The 18,822-nt window shown below is 41.6% G+C and overlaps 2 protein-coding genes across 4 annotated transcripts in view; one reads left to right on the forward strand and one right to left on the reverse strand.

Annotated features, from left to right (window-relative positions):
* Positions 1–8,822, reverse strand: part of LOC110506721 (transcription initiation factor TFIID subunit 4) — a 147,290-nt gene extending 138,468 nt beyond the window's left edge. For both annotated transcript variants that reach the window (XM_036963830.1, XM_036963829.1), the window contains exons 1-2: positions 7,458–8,822; positions 821–981 (exon numbers count right to left, since the gene is read on the reverse strand). In XM_036963830.1, coding sequence (XP_036819725.1) covers positions 821–981; positions 7,458–8,784 — 1,488 coding nt within the window. In that variant the 5' untranslated portion in view covers positions 8,785–8,822. The remainder of the gene's footprint in view (positions 1–820; positions 982–7,457) is intronic.
* A 2,748-nt stretch (positions 8,823–11,570) lies between these two features.
* LOC110506722 (protein LSM14 homolog A) lies at positions 11,571–18,760 on the forward strand. Of its 2 annotated transcripts, none has more exons than XM_021586541.2 (9): positions 11,571–11,892; positions 12,339–12,502; positions 12,618–12,765; positions 14,076–14,255; positions 14,476–14,550; positions 14,743–14,922; positions 15,101–15,272; positions 15,414–15,693; positions 15,914–18,760. In XM_021586541.2, exons 1-9 carry the CDS (start codon positions 11,772–11,774, stop codon positions 15,935–15,937), a joined length of 1,344 nt encoding a protein of 447 aa, XP_021442216.1. In that variant the 5' UTR covers positions 11,571–11,771; the 3' UTR covers positions 15,938–18,760. The 2 variants fall into 2 exon arrangements, with proteins under 2 accessions (XP_021442216.1, XP_021442217.1); XM_021586542.2 differs by having other exon boundaries at positions 15,917–18,760.
* The last annotated feature ends 62 nt before the right edge of the window (positions 18,761–18,822 follow it).

Raw genomic sequence — 18,822 nt, forward strand, 5'->3', positions numbered from 1 at the left:
CATTTCCACAGGTGATAATAAGCACATTTCTATGAAATATTTACCAGCACATAACATTTTGAAAACAGGAGACCCGGAAGAGTCATTCAAATTAGGTTCTTAATCCAGAGCTACTGCTCTATCAAAATAATACTATATAATTACACATAAAAACACAATACAAATGTTTGTGTCAAATACAGACCTGTCTGGATAAAAGCTCAATCGGCAAAGACCTGACAAATGCAACATGTCTAAACTGACATAATGTAAGTCAGATAGATTATATTTTGTTCACTAGTTTCAGATCACAGTTTACACTATACGCATACAAATACAATGTTGTTACTACAGCAATTACAGTTACCAGAAGGACATAATGTAAAGTGTAACGACAACCATAAATCTCTTCCAATTGTCTCAGAGGCTTCAGTAATGTAAAGTGAGACTACAGAGAGACAGCTAGGTGGCAGGCTATAACCACTTCATCTCTTTTGATATCCTCAGGGAATGTGTCTGCATACATTTGACAGTCAAATTCTTTACAACTATACCTAATGGTAAAACCTAGCTACCTAGAGCAGGCCAGTGTGTAGATTAGCCTTCTATGAAATAGATTACCACTTCAACATCCAATGCAATGCAGGCCTTTCCATCATAAGGCATATCAAATGATGAGTTTCCCAAAAGCCAGAGGATATATACATTCAGCAACTGTATTTTTCAATGTAATTAACTAAATCCATATTTTTTTATTAATATATCCCTCTGTGTAACTGATTCACTGAACAACTAAGGGCATGTTACACTGTGGTAGTGACAGTTGGGTAGTAACTCTTACCTGTGGGGTAGTTGCTCTGAAGGTGGCCCCTGCAGTGGTGGTGGCAGTTCGGGGGGAGATGTTGTTCTGGGCCTGGGTCTGGGCTTGGGCCTGTGCCTGGGCAAGGGCCTGCTGTGGGACCATCACCAGCTGACCCATCTCAGTGCGCACCAACACCATTCCTAGAGTGCAGACAGAGCAATCACACACAATATACTCAGTCAAAGTCAATATACTGACCTAAAAGGCACCTGGGCTGGCTGTCAATGAAATGCACCCATTTCAGTCACATAGTGACCCTAGAAAGTGACAAGGAGACCAGTGACAAGGAGATCACGTTGGATTTATGATACAGTAGTGTCAATTCTGATGTTCAATCTGCCCATTAGAGCAGTACATGCCATTTACATCAGCATCAAATGGAATGAGAAATGATAGAGCTTTTATTACACAGTGTATCTGTTACACAACATAAATGCCTCAAACATATTTCCATAAGCCTCCTCTAGATTAACTCAGACTCAGAGAAAATGTAACTATATTAGACTACACATTTTCTCACTAATACACAAAAGCTACTTTAATCACTGAACATTTGGGGTAGGCTAATGGGTATGCTATACCAGTAATGTCCAGACACAAGTAGACCCTATGTGACTTACAATATGTGTAGATCTCTGCAGAGGAATAACTGAAACAACAGCATACCACCCTGCATCTCCCAGCTGGTTTGCCTCTGAAGCTAAGCAGGGTTGGTCCTAGTCAGTCCCTGGATGGGATACCAGATAATGTTGGAGGGCTGATAGGAGGCACTCTTTCCTCTGGTCTAAAAAATGCCCCAGGGCAGTGATTTGGGACATGACCCTGAAGTGGGTTCAGAATTTTGGATGGGACGTTAAACAGATGTCCTGACTCCCTGGCTGCGTTTACACAGGGAGCTCCATTCTGAAATGCTTTCCACTAATTGGTATTTTGACCAATCACATCAGATCCTTTCACATCAAGTTCCTCTAAGGCAAGGTTTCCCAAACTCGATCCTGGGGCCCCACGGGTGCACATTTTGGTTTTTGCCCTAGCACTACACAGCTGATTCAAACCAACTAATCATCAAGCTTTGATCATTTGAATCCGCTGTGTAGTGCTAGGGCAAAAACCAAAACAAAGGAGGGGGGGACGGGGGGACGACGACTTTGGGAAACCTTGCTCTGAAGAATGAACGTGTCCAGATCCTCCAAAAGTTATACAGATACACCATTGAGAGCATCTTGTCTGGCTGCATCACCACTTGGTAAGGCAACTGAAAGGCACCCAACTGCAAGGCGCTACAGAGGGTGGTGAGTAAGGCCCTGTACATCACTTGGGGCGAGCTGCCATCCAGGACCTCTATTCCAGGCGTTGTCAGAGGAAGACCCAAAATTGTTTCAAAGATTCCAGCCACCCAAGCCATTGACTGTTCTCTCTGCTATAGTACCGCACAGCAAGCAGTACCAATGCACCAAGTCTGGAAACAACAGGACCCTGAACAGCTTCTATTCCCAAACCATAAGTCTGCTAAATAGCTAATCAAATGGATACTCAGACTATCTGCATTGACCCTTTTAGCACTAACTCTCTTGCACTCTACGCACTCACACTGGACTCTACCCACACACTCATACATACACTACCTACACCCCGACACACACATACACTACATAATTACTGAATTAGTAGATTACAGTAGATTCAATGTAGATGTTTTGTTACTGGCCTACACACAATACCCTATAATGTCAAAGTGGAATTATGTTTTTCTAAATGTTTACAAATTAATAAAACATTTAAATCTGAAATGTCTTGAGTCAATAAGTATTCAACCCCTTTGTTACTGGTAAGCCTAAATAAATTCTGGAGTAAAAATGTGCTTAAGAAGTCACATAATAAGTTGCATGGACTCACTCTGTGTTCAATAATAGTGTTTAACATGATTTTTTATGACTACCTCATCTCTGTACCCAACACATACAATTATCTGCAAGGTCCCTCAGTCGAGAAGTGCATTTCAAACACAGATTCAACAACAAAGACCTGGGAGGTTTTTCCAATGCCTCGCAAAGAAGGGCACCGATTGGTAGATGTGTAAAGATTTTTTAAAAGCAGACATTGAATATCCCTTTGAGCATGGTGAAGTTATTAACTACACTTTGGATGATGCATCAATACACCCAGTCACAAAGATACAGGCATCCTTCCTAACTGAGTTAATGGAGAGGAAGGAAACTGCTCAGGGATTTCACCATGAGGCCAAAGCAGACTTAAAACAGTAAAAGTTGAATGGCTGTGATAGCAGAAAACTGAGGATGAATCAACAACATTGTAGTTAATCCACAATACTAACCTAATTGACAGAGTGAAAAGAAGGACGTCTGTACATCAGAGGAGGCTGGTGGGAGGAGCTAAAAGAGGACAGGCTCATTGTAATGTCTAGCATTTAATAAATGGAACGGAGTCAAACATGTGGTTTCCATTTGTTTGATGTGTTGGATATCGTTCCATCAATTCCATTCCAGTCTTTATGATGAGCCCATCCTCCTTTTGCTCTTCCCAACAGCCTCCTCTGATAATAATAATGAAAATATATAGTACATATATAGTATATAGTACATAATAAGAATATTACAAAACATGCATCCTGTTTGCAACAAGGCACTAAACTATTAGTGCCAGAAATGTGGCAAAGCAATTCACTTTTTTTTCCTGAATACAAAGTGCTGTGTTTGGGGCAAATCCAATAGAACACATTACTGAGTACCACTCTCCTTATTTTCAAGCATAGTGGTGGCTGCATGTATCATGTTATGGGTCTGCTTGTAATCATTAAGGACAGGGGAGTTTTTCAGGATGAAAAAATAAACAAAAAGGAGATAAGCACAGGGAAAATCCTAGAGGAAAACCTGGTTTAGTCTGTTTTCCATCAGACACTGCAAGATTAATTCACAATGCCAAATTTACACTGAAGTTACTTACCAAGAAGACAGTGAATGTTCCCGAGTGACAGTTTTGACTTATCTATTTGAAAGTCTATGGTAAGACCTGAAAATGGTTGTCTAGCAATGATCAACAACCAATTTGACAGAGCTTGAAGAATTTCTAAAACAATAATGTGCAAATGTTGCACAATCCAAGTGTGGAAAGCTCTTAGAGACTCACCCAGAAAGTCTCACAGCTGTAATCTCTACCAAAGGTGCTTCTACAAAGTATTTCAATTAGATATTTCTGCATTTCATTTTCAATACATTTGCCAAAATTTCAAAAAACATGTATTCACGTTGTCATTATGGGGTATTGTGTGTAGATGGGTGAGACGTTTTTTTAAAAATCCAATTTAAATTCAGGCTGTAACGCAACAAAATGTGGAATACATCAAGGGGTGTGAATAGTTTCTGAAGGCATTGAATAGTCACCTCAACTACCTCGTACCCCTGCACACCGACTCGGTATTGGTACTCCCTGTATATAGTAGCAATGTTATGTTTAATCTTTATTTAAACATTATATTCACTGTGTATTCATTCCTCGTGTCAGTATTTGTATTTTTATCTTCAACTTTGTTGTTGGAAAAGACCAGTAAGCATTTCACTGTTAGGCTACACCTGTTGTTTACGAAGCATGTGACAAATACAATTTAATTTGACATCAGATCTTTTTCAGAGCTAATCTGATTAGTCAGCATACAAAAATATCTGAATTAGGCTGCCTGCGTAAACGCCACATCAGTGGTCAGTAAAGATCCCATGGCTCTTATCATAATAGTAGGGGTGTTAACCCCAGTGTCCTGGCTAAATTCCCAATCTGGCCCTCATACCATCATGGCCACCTAATCATCCCCCTCCTCTGTAACTATTCCACAGGTTGTTGCCGGAAATGAGAATGAGTTCTCAGTCAACTTACCTGAGAAAATAAGGGTTGAATAACATAACCAAATAGTCTCTTAAACAGCACTTTGCATGTGATCTGTCCCCTTCACTGTTCTGAGCCTGCCTGAACAGCCTCATAGACAGGTGCTTACTCATTCAAACCCCAGAGTTAGAAAAATGTGCCAACTTGCCACCTTCAACTAATAAACAAGTAACCTCAATTGAATCCTCTGAAAGCAGGCAATCAGAACACTAAGTCCTTTAGACACAACCTCAATCTCAGTCATAAAAGTGAGCCTCAAATCACCAGAGCATGACTGTCTCATTGTTTTTAAACGCACACAGTATGGATTCATTCAGACTGTTAATTTAGCGCTTGCAAACACATGGGAGACCTAACCATGCGCCACGCTGAGCACATATGCAGCACTCACAGTGGATTGTCTTCAGGCATGTATTGGTGAGATGAGATGCAATATGGTCTAGCGGTTGAGAAATGCTCATAAACTCATAAATTGCCAGACAGTGATGTGTTCTGGGCCAGGAATTCCCTGCACTCCATGAAACTTCTCTTCTCCACTTAACTGAGATTTGAATGATTCTGCAAATCAAAATGTATCATACCAGAGGTATGCATATCTTGCTATTTGTTTATTTTAAATGTGTAACTTTGAGATTACTATAGGACAGTGGCAAGTCTAATCTCCACTAGAGCTGGGCGATATGGACAAAAATCCATATTGCGATAAATTGCCTGAATTAATGCAATAACGATAATTTAATTATCCTTTAAACTACTACTAGTTTGATGGTTATAGCCATCAATTACCCCATTAACAATCACCCATATTAGCAATCTTATTTCATTTCAAACTTCATATTTCTCTCGTATAGGCTACTTATCGTAATGAACAATATCAGCAAAATGCCTGTGATCAGGGTTAGGTGTCGATATTTTTTTTTAAGTCCCTATTCTAATTCATATGCTCTACTGAGTCAAAGTTTTTGAGCCACATGAAAACATGATCACATACAAAATGCATGAGTAGGCCTATCTGTCTGCTGGGCCAACACAGTGATATTGTTCCTTATGGAACTTGAGTGGCTCTTTCCCATGCCTCATGCAGCTCATGGTAACAACTTTGAGAGATGAATACCAATTGAGGAGATCATGTCTCGTGTGTTTTTTATGTCCTGCCACTTCATTAAACTTGCCCATTGGCAAAATATGTACATGCTTGTGATGTGAGAAAAGTCATTTGATTGGGTGATATCAAGCAGATGTGGAACTTTCTTAGAACCGGAATGATGCATGCCATTGTGTACTGTGTTCTGTCATATTATCAATGCCATTGAAATATAATGTATATTATATACAGTATACCAGTAGGCATTTTTGTCACCATACCAACTGAGCAGTGAACATTTTGCTCACATGCAGTCTTGGTTGTGATCTTTGTGTTGTGTTGATAATGGGTGTCATGAATCATGTAATAACTTTATTCAATCTCAGATATGTCTTCAACATTATACAGAATTAACTTAAAATCAATACAGATGTAAAGGAGAAGTTGTTGTTTTTTAACAACCAAATCTCAATTGTTTTTAAATGTAAATGATAGGTTATTAGGTTCTAGACAACTTTTTTATGATTTCACGTGTTTGAGAAACTTACCCCAAACAGCAAATAACTTCCTCATCCGTGTTGTGTAGTATGGGGGGGCCCCCCCAAAAAAACATGAACAAAGGCTCCAGAAACAACCAAATACATATTTTTAGAAAAAGCAAAGCTCTCAGTATAGTGACGCAGCTCTTTAGATGTTCTACACAATAAATTGTGTCATTCCGAACTTTATACGAAATATTATATTCCCTTTTGCGTGACTTGAGCTGTTTCCCCTATCCAGGTGTTCCATTCTCCATGCTGCTACAGGTAACTGCCAAAATAAAGAAAACACCAACATAAAGCATTTTAATAGCACGTTGGAACACCACAAGCCGCAAAAACAGCTTCAATGTGCCTTGGCATAGATTCTACAAGGGCCTGAAACTTCCTGTGTGTAAGCACCCCATGCTTTTTGTATGCTTTGTATCCATAATTTACTCAAATGTTTCCTTTATTTTGACAGTTACCTGTAAAATGGAAGGAGAGGTATTGCTCGTCACAAAAAAAATTATATATAAATGTTGTGGATAAAGTTCGGAATGGCACAATTTCATATGTAAAACAACTAAAGACCTGCATCACTATACTGACAAAAAAAGAACGCATCTGTTTTTGGAGCCTTTGTTCGTGTTTTTTCAGGGCCTCTATACTACACAACGAGGATGAGAAGAGGATTTGCTGTTTGGGGCAAGTTTCTAAAAAACATGTGAAATCACACAAAAGGTGTCTGGACCCTTCTATAACATGACATTTAGATCAAAAATAGAGATTTGGTTGTAAAAAAAAAACTACTCCTTTAATCTGTACAGAATGTACAGATTTAAATCTGTATTGACAGGTGTTTTATCAAATGAATGCTACTTTGCCCAAAGCACATTCAGAAGCTGCTGTGTCTTTGGGAATCTTGAGGAAGTGAACAGGGAAATGATGAAGGAACACATCACATGTCCAGGTAATGTTTTACATTAAAGTACACAATTGATGTAATGACAAAGCACAGGGCTCTCAAAAAGACCTGCCCAGTTTCATTGTTTTGATCTGAGCAGACTTCCCCTCTCTCTGATTTGAAGAGAAATTCATCCTCCTAACACCTTACCCGGTGGGATGGTAAACCCAGGTGGCAGTTGAATGGTCGTCTGTGGTTGTTGGGGGGGTCTGACAATCAGCTGGGGGGCAACAATTCTTTGAGCTGCTTGGACTCCCGGTTGAAGCAGAGGCTGCGTAGCTGTGGCCACAGACGGAGACCTTACCATTCCAACCGTTGTTGTTTGTCCAACAACATTGACAGCAGGCTTTGCCATGACAAGACTTGCAGTAGAAGTCGCTGCTAGGTTGAAAACAGCAGAGGGAGAGGAAACAGAGTTTATTACGGAATTGACAACACCTAACGGACTGGACATGGCTATTTTGGACTGCACGGGAGCGTCCGACTTCGCTTCAGAACCCTCTTTTTTGTGGTTCACTTGCGAAGCTGCTGCAGAAGTGATCGGTCCTATCGCGCCTTGTTTAACCAAGGCCGAGACGGTAGTGCCATTTCCATTCTGCGCGATGCTCGCTACAATGTGACTTGGTAGTCTTTGCAAAGCAATAGTAGGAGTCCCCTTGTCCAGGGGAATCGCTGATTGAGTTGAGGAAATGCTGGAGCTAGATAAAGTGAAATTCGTCGTATTTACACAAGATGTAACGTCAACGGTCCGACTTGAGTTTGCTGCACTTGCACTGGTAGACACAGTGCTAACGTTATTAATCAACGCCTCAGTTCCCGCGGCAGGGGGATTATTCCTTGACGTTACCGCTCCTCCGGTACCGTTCAAACTCTGTATTCCCGCCGATGCACTCCGTAACGATGCAGTTATGCGTTTTCTTGGATGATCGACACTGTCTGTTGAGGTCTGACCTGAAGCCAGAGCGGAACCTCGGCTGGTGGTGGTGGTGCTGCTGATGATGATGATACTGCTGTTGACAAGCGGAGAAGTTGTTACACCACCAGATGCAGGTAGTGTTGTGATAGATGATGTTCCATGTGATTGCAAACCGCTCTTGGTAGCGTTTACTCCAGTCCCTGAAGTGGTGGAAGCTTCCTCAAAGGACGGAATAGAACTCAGCGAAGAAGATGTAACAGTTTTCTCTGAGCTAATTTCTTTGGAGTTCATCTCCTGGTGCATCCCAGCTTTATGTTGTCCTTCTTGTTGTTGCTGCTGCTGTACTAGTGTAGTAACGTTACCCACTTGGGCTGGTAGCGTTTTCCCTAAGTGATGGTTTGCAGTGACTGTAGTCCCAGCACCTCTGTTTTCCGACTGAGTATTTGCAGGGTTGCTTTGTCCAACAAGTTGTGACTCCAAAGAGCCCACTAAATCGCTCACAGCTTTTTCATCCACCTCGGAAAATAGCATATCTTCCAGTGGGTCGGAGGTGCCCGCCATCTTTGATCATAGATCGCTGTCTAAAAATTGTAAATGAATTAAATGCGCATGCGTGTTACAAGGCATTGTGGGAATAAATCTGACGTCAAAGCACCAATATTGACGTTTTCTTTTCTCATTTCATTGATTAATAAATGTATTGCAAAACAAAATAGTGTAGTAAGGAAATTGTTTAGCACGTTACATTTCAGGACGTAATAAAGTGGGAGTTCTCACAAACTCAGAAACCTCACATTTTATTATGGCAATGAAAATAGGCTTTAGTCTGGGGTCTTTTTTATTTTTTTTATTTTTTTATTTCACCTTTACCAGGTAGGCCAGTTGAGAAATAAGTTCTCATTTACAACTGCGACCTGGCCAAGATAAAGCAAAGCAGTGCAACACAAACAACAACACAGAGTTACACATGGAATAAACAAGCGTACAGTCAATACAATAGTGTGTGCAAATGAGGTAAGATTAGGGAGGTAATGCAATAAATAGGCCATAGTGGCAAAGTAATTACAATTAAGCAATTAACACTGGAGTGACAGGTGTGCAGAAGATGAATGTGCAAGTCGAGATACTGGGGTGCAAAGGAGCAAAACATTATAATAATATGGGGATGAGGTAGTTGGATAGGCTATGTACAGGTGCAATGATCTGTGAGCTGCTCTGACAGCTGATGCTTAAAGTTAGTAAGGGAGAAATTAGTCTCCAGCTTCAGTGATTCGTTCCAGTCATTGGCAGCAGAGAACTGGAAGGAAAGATGACCAAAGAAGGAATTGGCTTTGGGCGTGACCAGTGAGTTATACCTGCTGGAATGCGTTCTACGGGTGGGTGTTGTTATCGTGACCAGTGAGCTGAGATAAGGCAGAGCTTTACCTAGCATAGACTTATAGATGACCTGGAGCCAGTGGGTCTGGCGACCAATATGTAGCGAGGGCCAGCCGACTAGAGCATACAGATTGCAGTGGTGGATGGTATAAGGGGCTTTGGTGACAAAACGGTTTGCACTGTGATAGACTGCATCCAGTTAGCTGAGTAGAGTATTAGAACCTATTTTGTAAATGACATCACCCGAAATCAAGGATCGGTAGGATAGTCAGTTTTACGAGGGTATGTTTGGCAGCATGAGTGAAGTATGCTTTGTTGCAAAATAGGAAGCCGATTCTAGATTTAATTTTGGATTGGAGATGCTTAATGTGAGTCTGGCAGGAGAATTTACAGTCTAACTAGACAACTACGTATTTGTAGTTGTCCACATATTCTAAGTCAGAACTGTCCAGAGTAGTGATGCTGGACGGGCAGGTAGGTGCGGGCAGCTATCGGTTGAAGAGCATGTATTTAGTTTTACTTGCATTTAAGAGCAGTTGGAGGCCACGGAAGGAGAGTTGTATGGCATTGAAGCTCGTCTGGAGGTAAGCTAACACAGTGTCCAAAGAAGGGCCAGATGTATACAGAATGGTGTCGTCTTCGTAGAGGTGGCTCAGAGAATCACCAGCAGAAGGCGCGACATCATTGATGTATACAGAGAAAATAGTTAGCCCGAGAATTGAACCCTGTGGCACACCCATAGAGACTGCCAGAGGTCCGGACAACAGGCCCTCCGATTTGACACACTGAACTCTGTCTGAAAAGTAGTTGGTGAACCAGGCAAGGCAGTCATTTAAGAAACCAAGGCTGTTGAGTCTGCCGATAAGAATGTGGTGATTGACAGAGTCGAAAGCCTTGGCCAGGTTGATGAATATGGCTGCACAGTATTGTCTTTTATCGATGGCAGTTATGATATCGTTTAGGACCTTGAGCGTGGCTGAGGTGCACCCATGACTAGCTCGGAAACCAGATTGCATAGCGGAGAAGGTACGTGGAATTCAAAATGGTTGGTGATCTGTTTGTTAACTTGGCTTTTGAAGACCTTAGAAAGGCAGGGTAGGTCTGTAGCAGTTTGGGCAGATACTTTTAGAAAGAGAGATTCCAGATAGTCTAGCCCAGCTGATTTGTAGGGGTCCAGATTTTGCAACATCAGCTATCTGGATTTGGGTGAAGGAGAAATGGGGAGGCTTGGGCAAGTTGCTGTGGGGGGTGCAGGGCTGTTGACCGTGGTAGGGTTAGCCAGGTGGAAAGCATGGCCAGCCGTCGAAAAATGCTTATTGAAATTCTGAATTATCGTGGATTTATCGGTGGTGACAGTGTTTCCTAGCCTCAGTGCAGTGGGCAGCTGGGAGGAGATGCTCTTATTCTCCATGGACTTCACATCAAATATAGAGTAGCATATGGTCCCTAGGACATATTCTATTTGTTGTCAAAGAGATTTTATTTTGACACTTGCCACAGACACATCTGGAAATATTTAGTAGACCAAATAATTTAATGTGTCAATGATCTCTTCCATCAACATGTCCCCACCAGTCAAGGTTTGTTGCTGCGGCTAGCTGTGGCTGGAACTGCTGGAAGGACATTTTGTTACATGAAGAAGATTGCAACTGCACCCTAGTCTTTATTGCAGATTACAGTAAAATAAATTATACATTGTGGAAATTGCTTAATTAAACAAACGTTGTCTTTTTATGTATTTTTGTGCATAAGGGTTGGGCGAGAGAGTTGGGCGATAAGATATCCAGTGGCAGCAATGAAAAATGTACATAAACTCTAGTTGGCAGTCTCAGATCTAGGATCAGTTTCTCTCTCCCAATCCCAGAAAGTATCCAGTAGGGCGAGAAACACAAAACTAAATTTAGACCAGTAATCTTTGAAAGGTAGCATGATCCCGTGAAAACTCGCGATATTTACGGTTTACAGAGAGGATTTCCCACCATTCTATGCGGTGAGGCAAGGCATCATATGAAAACGGCCATGTCGTGGTGCTAACAAATTGGTGGAAGAACGAACGGGCAATATTCTTTGTTAGAAGTGTACAAACAGGACTAAATAAAATAGCTAGTTACTTGCCATATACTTTTGTAATATATATTTATTTTCCACACTCAAAGAAAAAGGAAGACGGTATGAGTGGAGGGACGCCCTACATCGGGAGTAAAATTAGCCTAATCTCGAAGGCCGAGATTCGTTATGAAGGAATTTTATACACAATTGACACCGAAAATTCGACTGTTGCTCTCGCCAAAGGTAAGTTAAAACGTATACATTGCAAAAAAATAAGTCGATAAATTGAAAACACCTCACTTTTTTTACTAGTAACGCAGTGCAGGCATTTAGTCTGTCACTGTCAAATTGTTCACAATGCTAGTTAGCATAGCTAGTAGTTAGCTTTGTCGAATGCTTATTTATGCTTGTGGCAGGCTAGTTTAAGTTAGCATAGCTAATTTAGCTAGCCCGTTTCACTGCAAACGCCCTGGACTGTTTCATTCATGCTTTGTTGTTGCATAAATTAGTTGACCGGGTTATCGTTTCAGCCAACTTGCATGATTATTTAGCGGTTAATGTGGTGATGGGAAATCAGATCCTGCACGGCGTTTCATTTTGTTAATACTAGACTACAATGAATAGCAGACAATCAATGATAGTGACACTGTTGTAATCTGTCTCTGTCTGGTATTTGTTTATCCAAACAGTCCGCTCCTTTGGCACTGAGGACCGCCCTACTGACAGGCCAATTCCACCACGAGATGAAGTCTTCGAGTACATCATCTTCAGAGGGAGTGATATCAAGGATCTGACTGTTTGCGAGCCACCGAAAGCCACCAGCTCCCTGCCTCAGGACCCTGCCATTGTTCAAGTAAGCAGGACATTGCTCTAGTCAATGATGATTCATTTGTAAATGTATTTGCTTTTTTATATATTTAATAATAGTTCTGAATGTGGTTGTTCAACATTTTGTTTTACTTCCCCAGTCCTCTATTGGATCCACCAATGCTCCACCCCCATCATTCCAGTCTGTGGGATCATATGCACCCTTTAGCAGCAGGGCTCCTGTCCCCCCTTACAGCCAGTTTAACCCAAGCCCCCTGGTGTCCCAGCAGTTTGGAGTTGTTGGTGGAGGTTGGTACATTCATCTTGTTGCTTCGCCATTCTATCATCTCTGAGATGTCTGAAATTAAGAATGATCTTGAAAGCTCTTGTATTGTCAGTGTGTAATGCAATGCTGTTGGAACTAGTCCTTTTTCTTTAGCATATCTGCCTCTCAATATCATACAATTTTATGTGGTATGTTGCTTGCAGTTAACATCAGTGGAGCACTGCACTTCTTGCATTATTATAATCACATCCCTGCCTAGCCTTTGATCACTCAGTTCCATTACAGTACACAAGTAATTGGATGATTGTGTCTTCTGTATGGGGGAGTTTTTGTTAAGAAACCCAACACTTGGTCTGAACATTAGCATGCATCACTTGCGGTACAGTTTTGGAAGCATAAGGGTCTTATCTTTCATATCAGAGATAAATTATTAAAGAAAAGGTTACATTTTTATAGGGTGAGTGCTCCCATACGGCCATATCTCCATGTTACAGCGCGTGTTTACGGAAGACAGAGGAACCACCTGTGCAAATTGGCTATCTAGCATGCTCCAAACACCTGTGTGTAACTGAAGAAGGCTGCCAGAAACGTGTCACTGAAAAATACTGTTGGCTTCAACTGTGATAAAGCTGGTTAAAACAGCAAGTGTGTATTTTGCAGTTGCGAAAAAAAAATTGATGGTGAAGTGCTTTATGTTTCTAGAACTGTATCGCAGTTTAGAATACATTCATGTTTAAATTGAGTGTTTGGGGCTCCCGAGTGGCGCAGTGGTCTAAAGCACTGCATTGCATGCAGTAGTGCTAGAGGCGTTACTACAGTCCCGGCTTCATATCCCGGACTGTGCCACAACCGGCCGTGGTCAGGTGTCCCATAGGACGGTGCACAATTGGCCCAGCGTCGTCAGGTTAAGGGAGGGTTTGGCCGGTGGGGCTTTACTTGGCTCATTGCGCTCTAGCGACTCCTTGTGGCTTGGCAGGTGCCTGCGGGCTGACTCCATCTGCTAGTTGAACTGTGTTTCCTCTGACACATTGGTGCGGCTTGCTTCCGGGTTAAGCTGGCGAGCGCGGTTAAGTGGGTCAGGTTTTGGAGGAGGCATGTCTCCACCTTCGCCTCTCCCGAGCCTGTTGGGGAGCTGCAGCAATGAGCCAAGATCGAATAATTGGGGAGTAAAAAGGGCTCAAATAAAAACTAAAAATGGTTTGTGTGTATGTATATGTTGGCTGCTGGAGCCAGTCTTCCTTTGAATATATCATATACGGTCCTTGGACCTTGTAGGAGTAATGGTAGGCTCCTTAAGAGTACATCTTGGGCTAACCCCTGCCTTGTTCTCTAGGTCGCACCAGTCCCCAGCTGGACCCTCTGAGGAAGAGCCCTTCCCTGGAGCAGGCAGTGCAGACTTCCCCCACCACTGCCCCTGCACCAGTGGGACAAAGGAGCCCAGCTGGCCCACCAGCCAGGCCCATCACTACCCCGGGCAACCAGAAGCCCCCAGACATCCTGGAACAGAGGAGGGGTGAGGCTGGAGGGGGAGGCTGTAGCCAGGCTTGGCCTGAATGTCTACAATACACTGCTGTCACACAGACTAGTCTATATTGCCTGTTTAGAACAATTGCTTGATCACCTAGCTCTAAGTGAAGCACCTGGCCATATGGCTTTCTAGTTTAAAATAATGTTGTACTTGACTGATATGCCCAAATAATTGTGAGTTTGGTCCTTTATTTTGTACTGTTTAGGCCCTGAGGTTCAGAAAATACCCAGACCAGATTCTGAGCAAGGTGGTGGCGACAACCGGAATAACCGTCAATGTGGTGAGTTGGTTCTCATTAAACTACCAGTGTACTTGTTAACCTGTTAAAACTCTCGCCCTAGCTTCTGTTGTATACTGCCTTACTGGTATTAATGTGTCCATGTTTTTCTGTCAAGATAAGATCTACATGGATTCAAATTATCATCTAAACGCTACTTTGTTATTGTCGGACTCTGCTGTCCTGTCTTCCCAGCCGGTGGTCCTCCCCCTCAGCGCCGTGGTCGTGGAGGTGGTCACCGTGGAAGAGGCCGCTTCAACCCACACAGGGACGGTCCCATGAAATTTGATCAGGACTTTGACTTTGAGACTGCCAACGCTCAGTTCAACAAGGAGGAGATTGAAAAAGAATTTCAGAACAAACTCAAACTGAAAGGTACTATTTGTAATTATTATAGCATGTTCCATGCAGCAGTTATGTCATGGCCTAGCCTGGGTTCCTACCTGAAATCCCAGGCTGCCACTGTTTTGGATATTTTGTGTACTTTGTATCCTCTTAGCTTAATCCAAATTTATGAAGAAAATTGTTTACCCCCTTTAATTGTTTAACATAGATGACAGGCCTGATAAAGCAGAGAAGGCTCTTAATGGAGATGAGAAGGCAGATTCTGGAGTGGAGACACAGAACAGTGAAGGCAATGCTGAGGAAGAGGAACCTGTGGTGGCCAGCGTTTACTACGACAAAACTAAGTCCTTCTTTGACAACATTTCTTCTGATGATACAAGGCATGTCCCTTTTGCTCTCTTGACCAATTTTTGTATTTTTATTTATGTGCTTTGTGGTATTGATAGTCTCATACTAATGGAAATCCAAAGCATGTCGGTAGGTTCGTCTTTGGCATTAAAGGTCTCATTTTGTATTTACAGGAAAGCAGCTGAGCGATCTGGAGGTTCAGGATTCCCAAGGAGGCAGACTTGGGCTGAGGAGAGGAGGATGAATTCGGAGACCTTTGGCATCCCACTGAGGCACAACCGAGGCCGGGGAGGCTTCAGAGGAAGTCGTGGCGGCATGGGCTTCCGTGGGGGCAGAGGGCGTGCCATGAGCAGAGGTTCCTTTGGACCCCCCCGTGGGGCCCCACCCGGCTTCAGGGGAGGATTCCGAGGAGGCAGCAGAGGTGGCCGGGAGTTTGTTGAATATGAATACAGGGTAAATCATTCCTTACCATTTTGGTTTACACCACATTTAAAATTGTTGGTGATTGTTATTATTCAAAAGTTAAATGTACATGTGCACACACAACAAAGGACAAGACAACCTAACATCGCACTTATGATGCAAGTGAAGTTCCATATGATGCAAATCTTTGTCGCCATATTAAAGGCTGGTTGTGTGTTCACAAGTCTAAACATGTTTTGCTTTATTCCAGAAGGATAACAAAGTGGCTGCGTAGTGCACCAGAAAGACGAATCCATCAGGAATTGTAGCCCTTCATGGTCCAGAAATATTTGTCCAAAATAATGAAGACATACTCTGTAAATTTGCCACCAGCACTGGGGTTGACTGCTTGATTTCAACGGGTGTGAATGCAGCTTCTTTACAAATTTCTTTTTTTTCTCTCTGAAAAATACAACAAAGGAATATGTGCTTTTGAAAATTTGAGTGTGGTTTGATATTATCCAGTAATCAGAGGGACAAGAACTTGTGTAAATACTGTACTGCAGTGGAATTATTCAGTATTTTTGCATCTATTTGAGTTTCTTACTAAAATTGTATTTGATAATGTTCTGTTGTGTAAAGATGAATGCAGAAGAACGCTGATACTGTGAGTACTTTGATCCCTGAAAATAGCTTTATTTTTTGGATATATCCTGCAATGTAACTTAGGAGTACTAAAATGCTACATAGCCTGCCGGGTCACAGTTTTTGTTTTTTATATTCTCCTAGTCTATCTCAGTAGCCATTTATCCCGTGTTTTGACGTTCTGCTGTACTTTGCCAAGTTTCTTAGTCAGATAAACTCTTGTGGTGTTCCTGCTAAAAGACTAAAATGTAAATGTTCTTGGGGTACATCAAGTAGATAAGTGGTTTAAATCATAGGCTCACTTTTTTGTAGAGATCCTGCCTTCAAATTAAGGTAGTCAGTTCACACCTTTAACATAAGCTATTTATACAAGATTGGAGTAGGTCGGACATCCTGAAAACACTTTGTATTATGGAGCATTTTCAGTAATCGGGATCATTCGTTTTATAATCATATTGAAGGAATGTATTTTCTACTGCATCACGCTGTTATTTCTGCCCCAAAGATATTGTGTGGTTGCCACTTAACTTCTGGTTTTAGAAATGCATATGAAATTAATTGATTCAGAGCTGTTGGGAAGTTTTCTCTACCCCCTCTAATAATGCCCAGTGTATCCCAACATCCGCTAATGCTGGTTGCCAACTACAGGTCGTGTTGGAAAGGACTGCAGTCTGTGATTCAGTGATGGTGTGCGACGCACATATTTGCTCTGGCATATTTTTGTTAAATGTAGTGTTGGTGACTATTGCTCTTTACTGTAGTCAAGGGAGGCTTTTCTGCAACAATCATGACTGAACATGGAGCATCAGTCATTAGAAATGTCTATCTAGCCTTCTCCATCTACCCAGTGCTTGAATATGAATTGAATTAGCTGCCATGTTTTAACTAGCTGCTTAACAAGTGTCTGGAGTTAAGTCATTGTTGACCTCTAAATGTTTGCCCTGCAAGAGAAGATGGCTGGTTCTGACTTAGACTGCTGTGTAAGCAGATTGGTCTTGTCCGCAGTATGGAATGGGACTGGGAGCATTGGGCTACTTATTCTGTTTCAAAACAATTTGCAGTTCAAGTGTTACTGATGTATGTTAACATTTTTCTAGCAGACTGTCTTTCTTTACTTGATGGTCTATTGGCATGCTTGCCCTTGTATTGTGTTGCATCTAAAACAACAATCTGGTGTGCTCAACTCTAAACCGAAAGATGCTGGTGTTTTTGTTTTTCGGTCCCCCTAATGCAACTTCAGTGAAAAATTGTCTCATTCACCAGCTGTATGGACTGCGTAGTAGCCTTGCACAGAAGTGATTCTCATGCAAGCTTGTTCTGAAAAAAGAAATTGAGAACTGCCTATCTATTTGTTGAAGTGACAAAATGTTGGAGAGTAAGGGCTGTATAACGTAGGAAAAATCTTCATATTCAGCAATAATATTCTGCACAGCTAGGGTTGGGTATAGATTTATTTTGTTTAAGTCCAACCACTAAGTTTACATGAGGTTGAAGGAAACAAATGAAATTCACTTGTTGGAAGAAGTTTGATACAAGAAAAGTAGTGTAGTTACTCCAGGCCTTAAAACCAATCTACTAAGCTTCTGGAAGAATTCCTAGTGATCTAATTCCAGCATTTGTAATAAACCGCATCGGTGCTCTAAGCTTGCAATATTTGTCCCTTTCCCCATGCTTGGGGAAGTCTATTGAGCACTGTTTATTGTCCAGTGCTAGCAGTTTGGAGGATTATCCATAAAATCACACCTCTGGAAAAGATTCAGATTTTTTTTATGGGATATTTTCTTTTTGTCTGTAAGCTACAGGGATGTGAACTGGATGTTTAAACCAGCAGAGAATGGGGTTGGATTGTTTCAGATATTCTCACTTTTTGTCAGTATGTTTGGGAGTGAAGGAAGGGGGATTATGTATTTATCTTTAAATTGACCTACAGTATGATGACAATATGTAACATGTACTATTTGAAAACACTACAAAATAAACCTGATCTAGATCATAAAAAAATGTTGGGCAACTAGGCCAATATATCCTGTAGTTCATAAATGTGCAGTTTTACTGAATTGTTGTACAGGTTGATAATACAGAGCAATGCATGGCAGCCTTAGCCTTGTAGGAATCACCCTGATCTTTGAGCTTGTGAGATCAAGATGGCTTGTGCGAGGCTATGGCAGCCTTGCCTTGTGATAGAACACAAAATAGTGACTCCGAACAAGGATTATACACATGAGCCTGGGCAGTTGCAATAATCACATCGGTGTCAGGTCCAGAGCTAATTTGAGATTTCAAACAGTGCATATTACCTACATATTACTGTAGTGTTTTGACTACATGAGTTACTCCTTCTGACCTCTGGAATAATAAAGCCAGATATTGTTTCTAAATAAAGCAGTTGAACAGCATGGTGTACTTCAATTGGGCCGCCCTATGCAGACAGGTTTTTACTCCAGATAAAAAATAAACAATTGTTCAATAACCATTTCCTTGTTTTTATTATATTGATAGTCAAGAGTTGCCTTCCAAGAATTGTGGACACTGCAT

The sequence above is a fragment of the Oncorhynchus mykiss genome, chromosome 26 (assembly GCF_013265735.2).
Source record: "Oncorhynchus mykiss isolate Arlee chromosome 26, USDA_OmykA_1.1, whole genome shotgun sequence".
Lineage (NCBI taxonomy): Eukaryota > Metazoa > Chordata > Actinopteri > Salmoniformes > Salmonidae > Oncorhynchus > Oncorhynchus mykiss.

What these genes read in the sequence shown, in the direction of transcription:
- LOC110506722 (XM_021586541.2), top strand. Translation starts at nt 11,772, where the DNA reads ATGAGTGGAGGGACGCCCTACATCGGGAGTAAAATTAGCCTAATCTCG. An exon ending in CCGGAATAACCGTCAATGTG is followed by an intron (nt 14,551 to 14,742) that starts GTGAGTTGGTTC and finishes CTGTCTTCCCAG; the next exon opens with CCGGTGGTCCTCCCCCTCAG. An exon ending in GAACAAACTCAAACTGAAAG is followed by an intron (nt 14,923 to 15,100) that starts GTACTATTTGTA and finishes TGTTTAACATAG; the next exon opens with ATGACAGGCCTGATAAAGCA.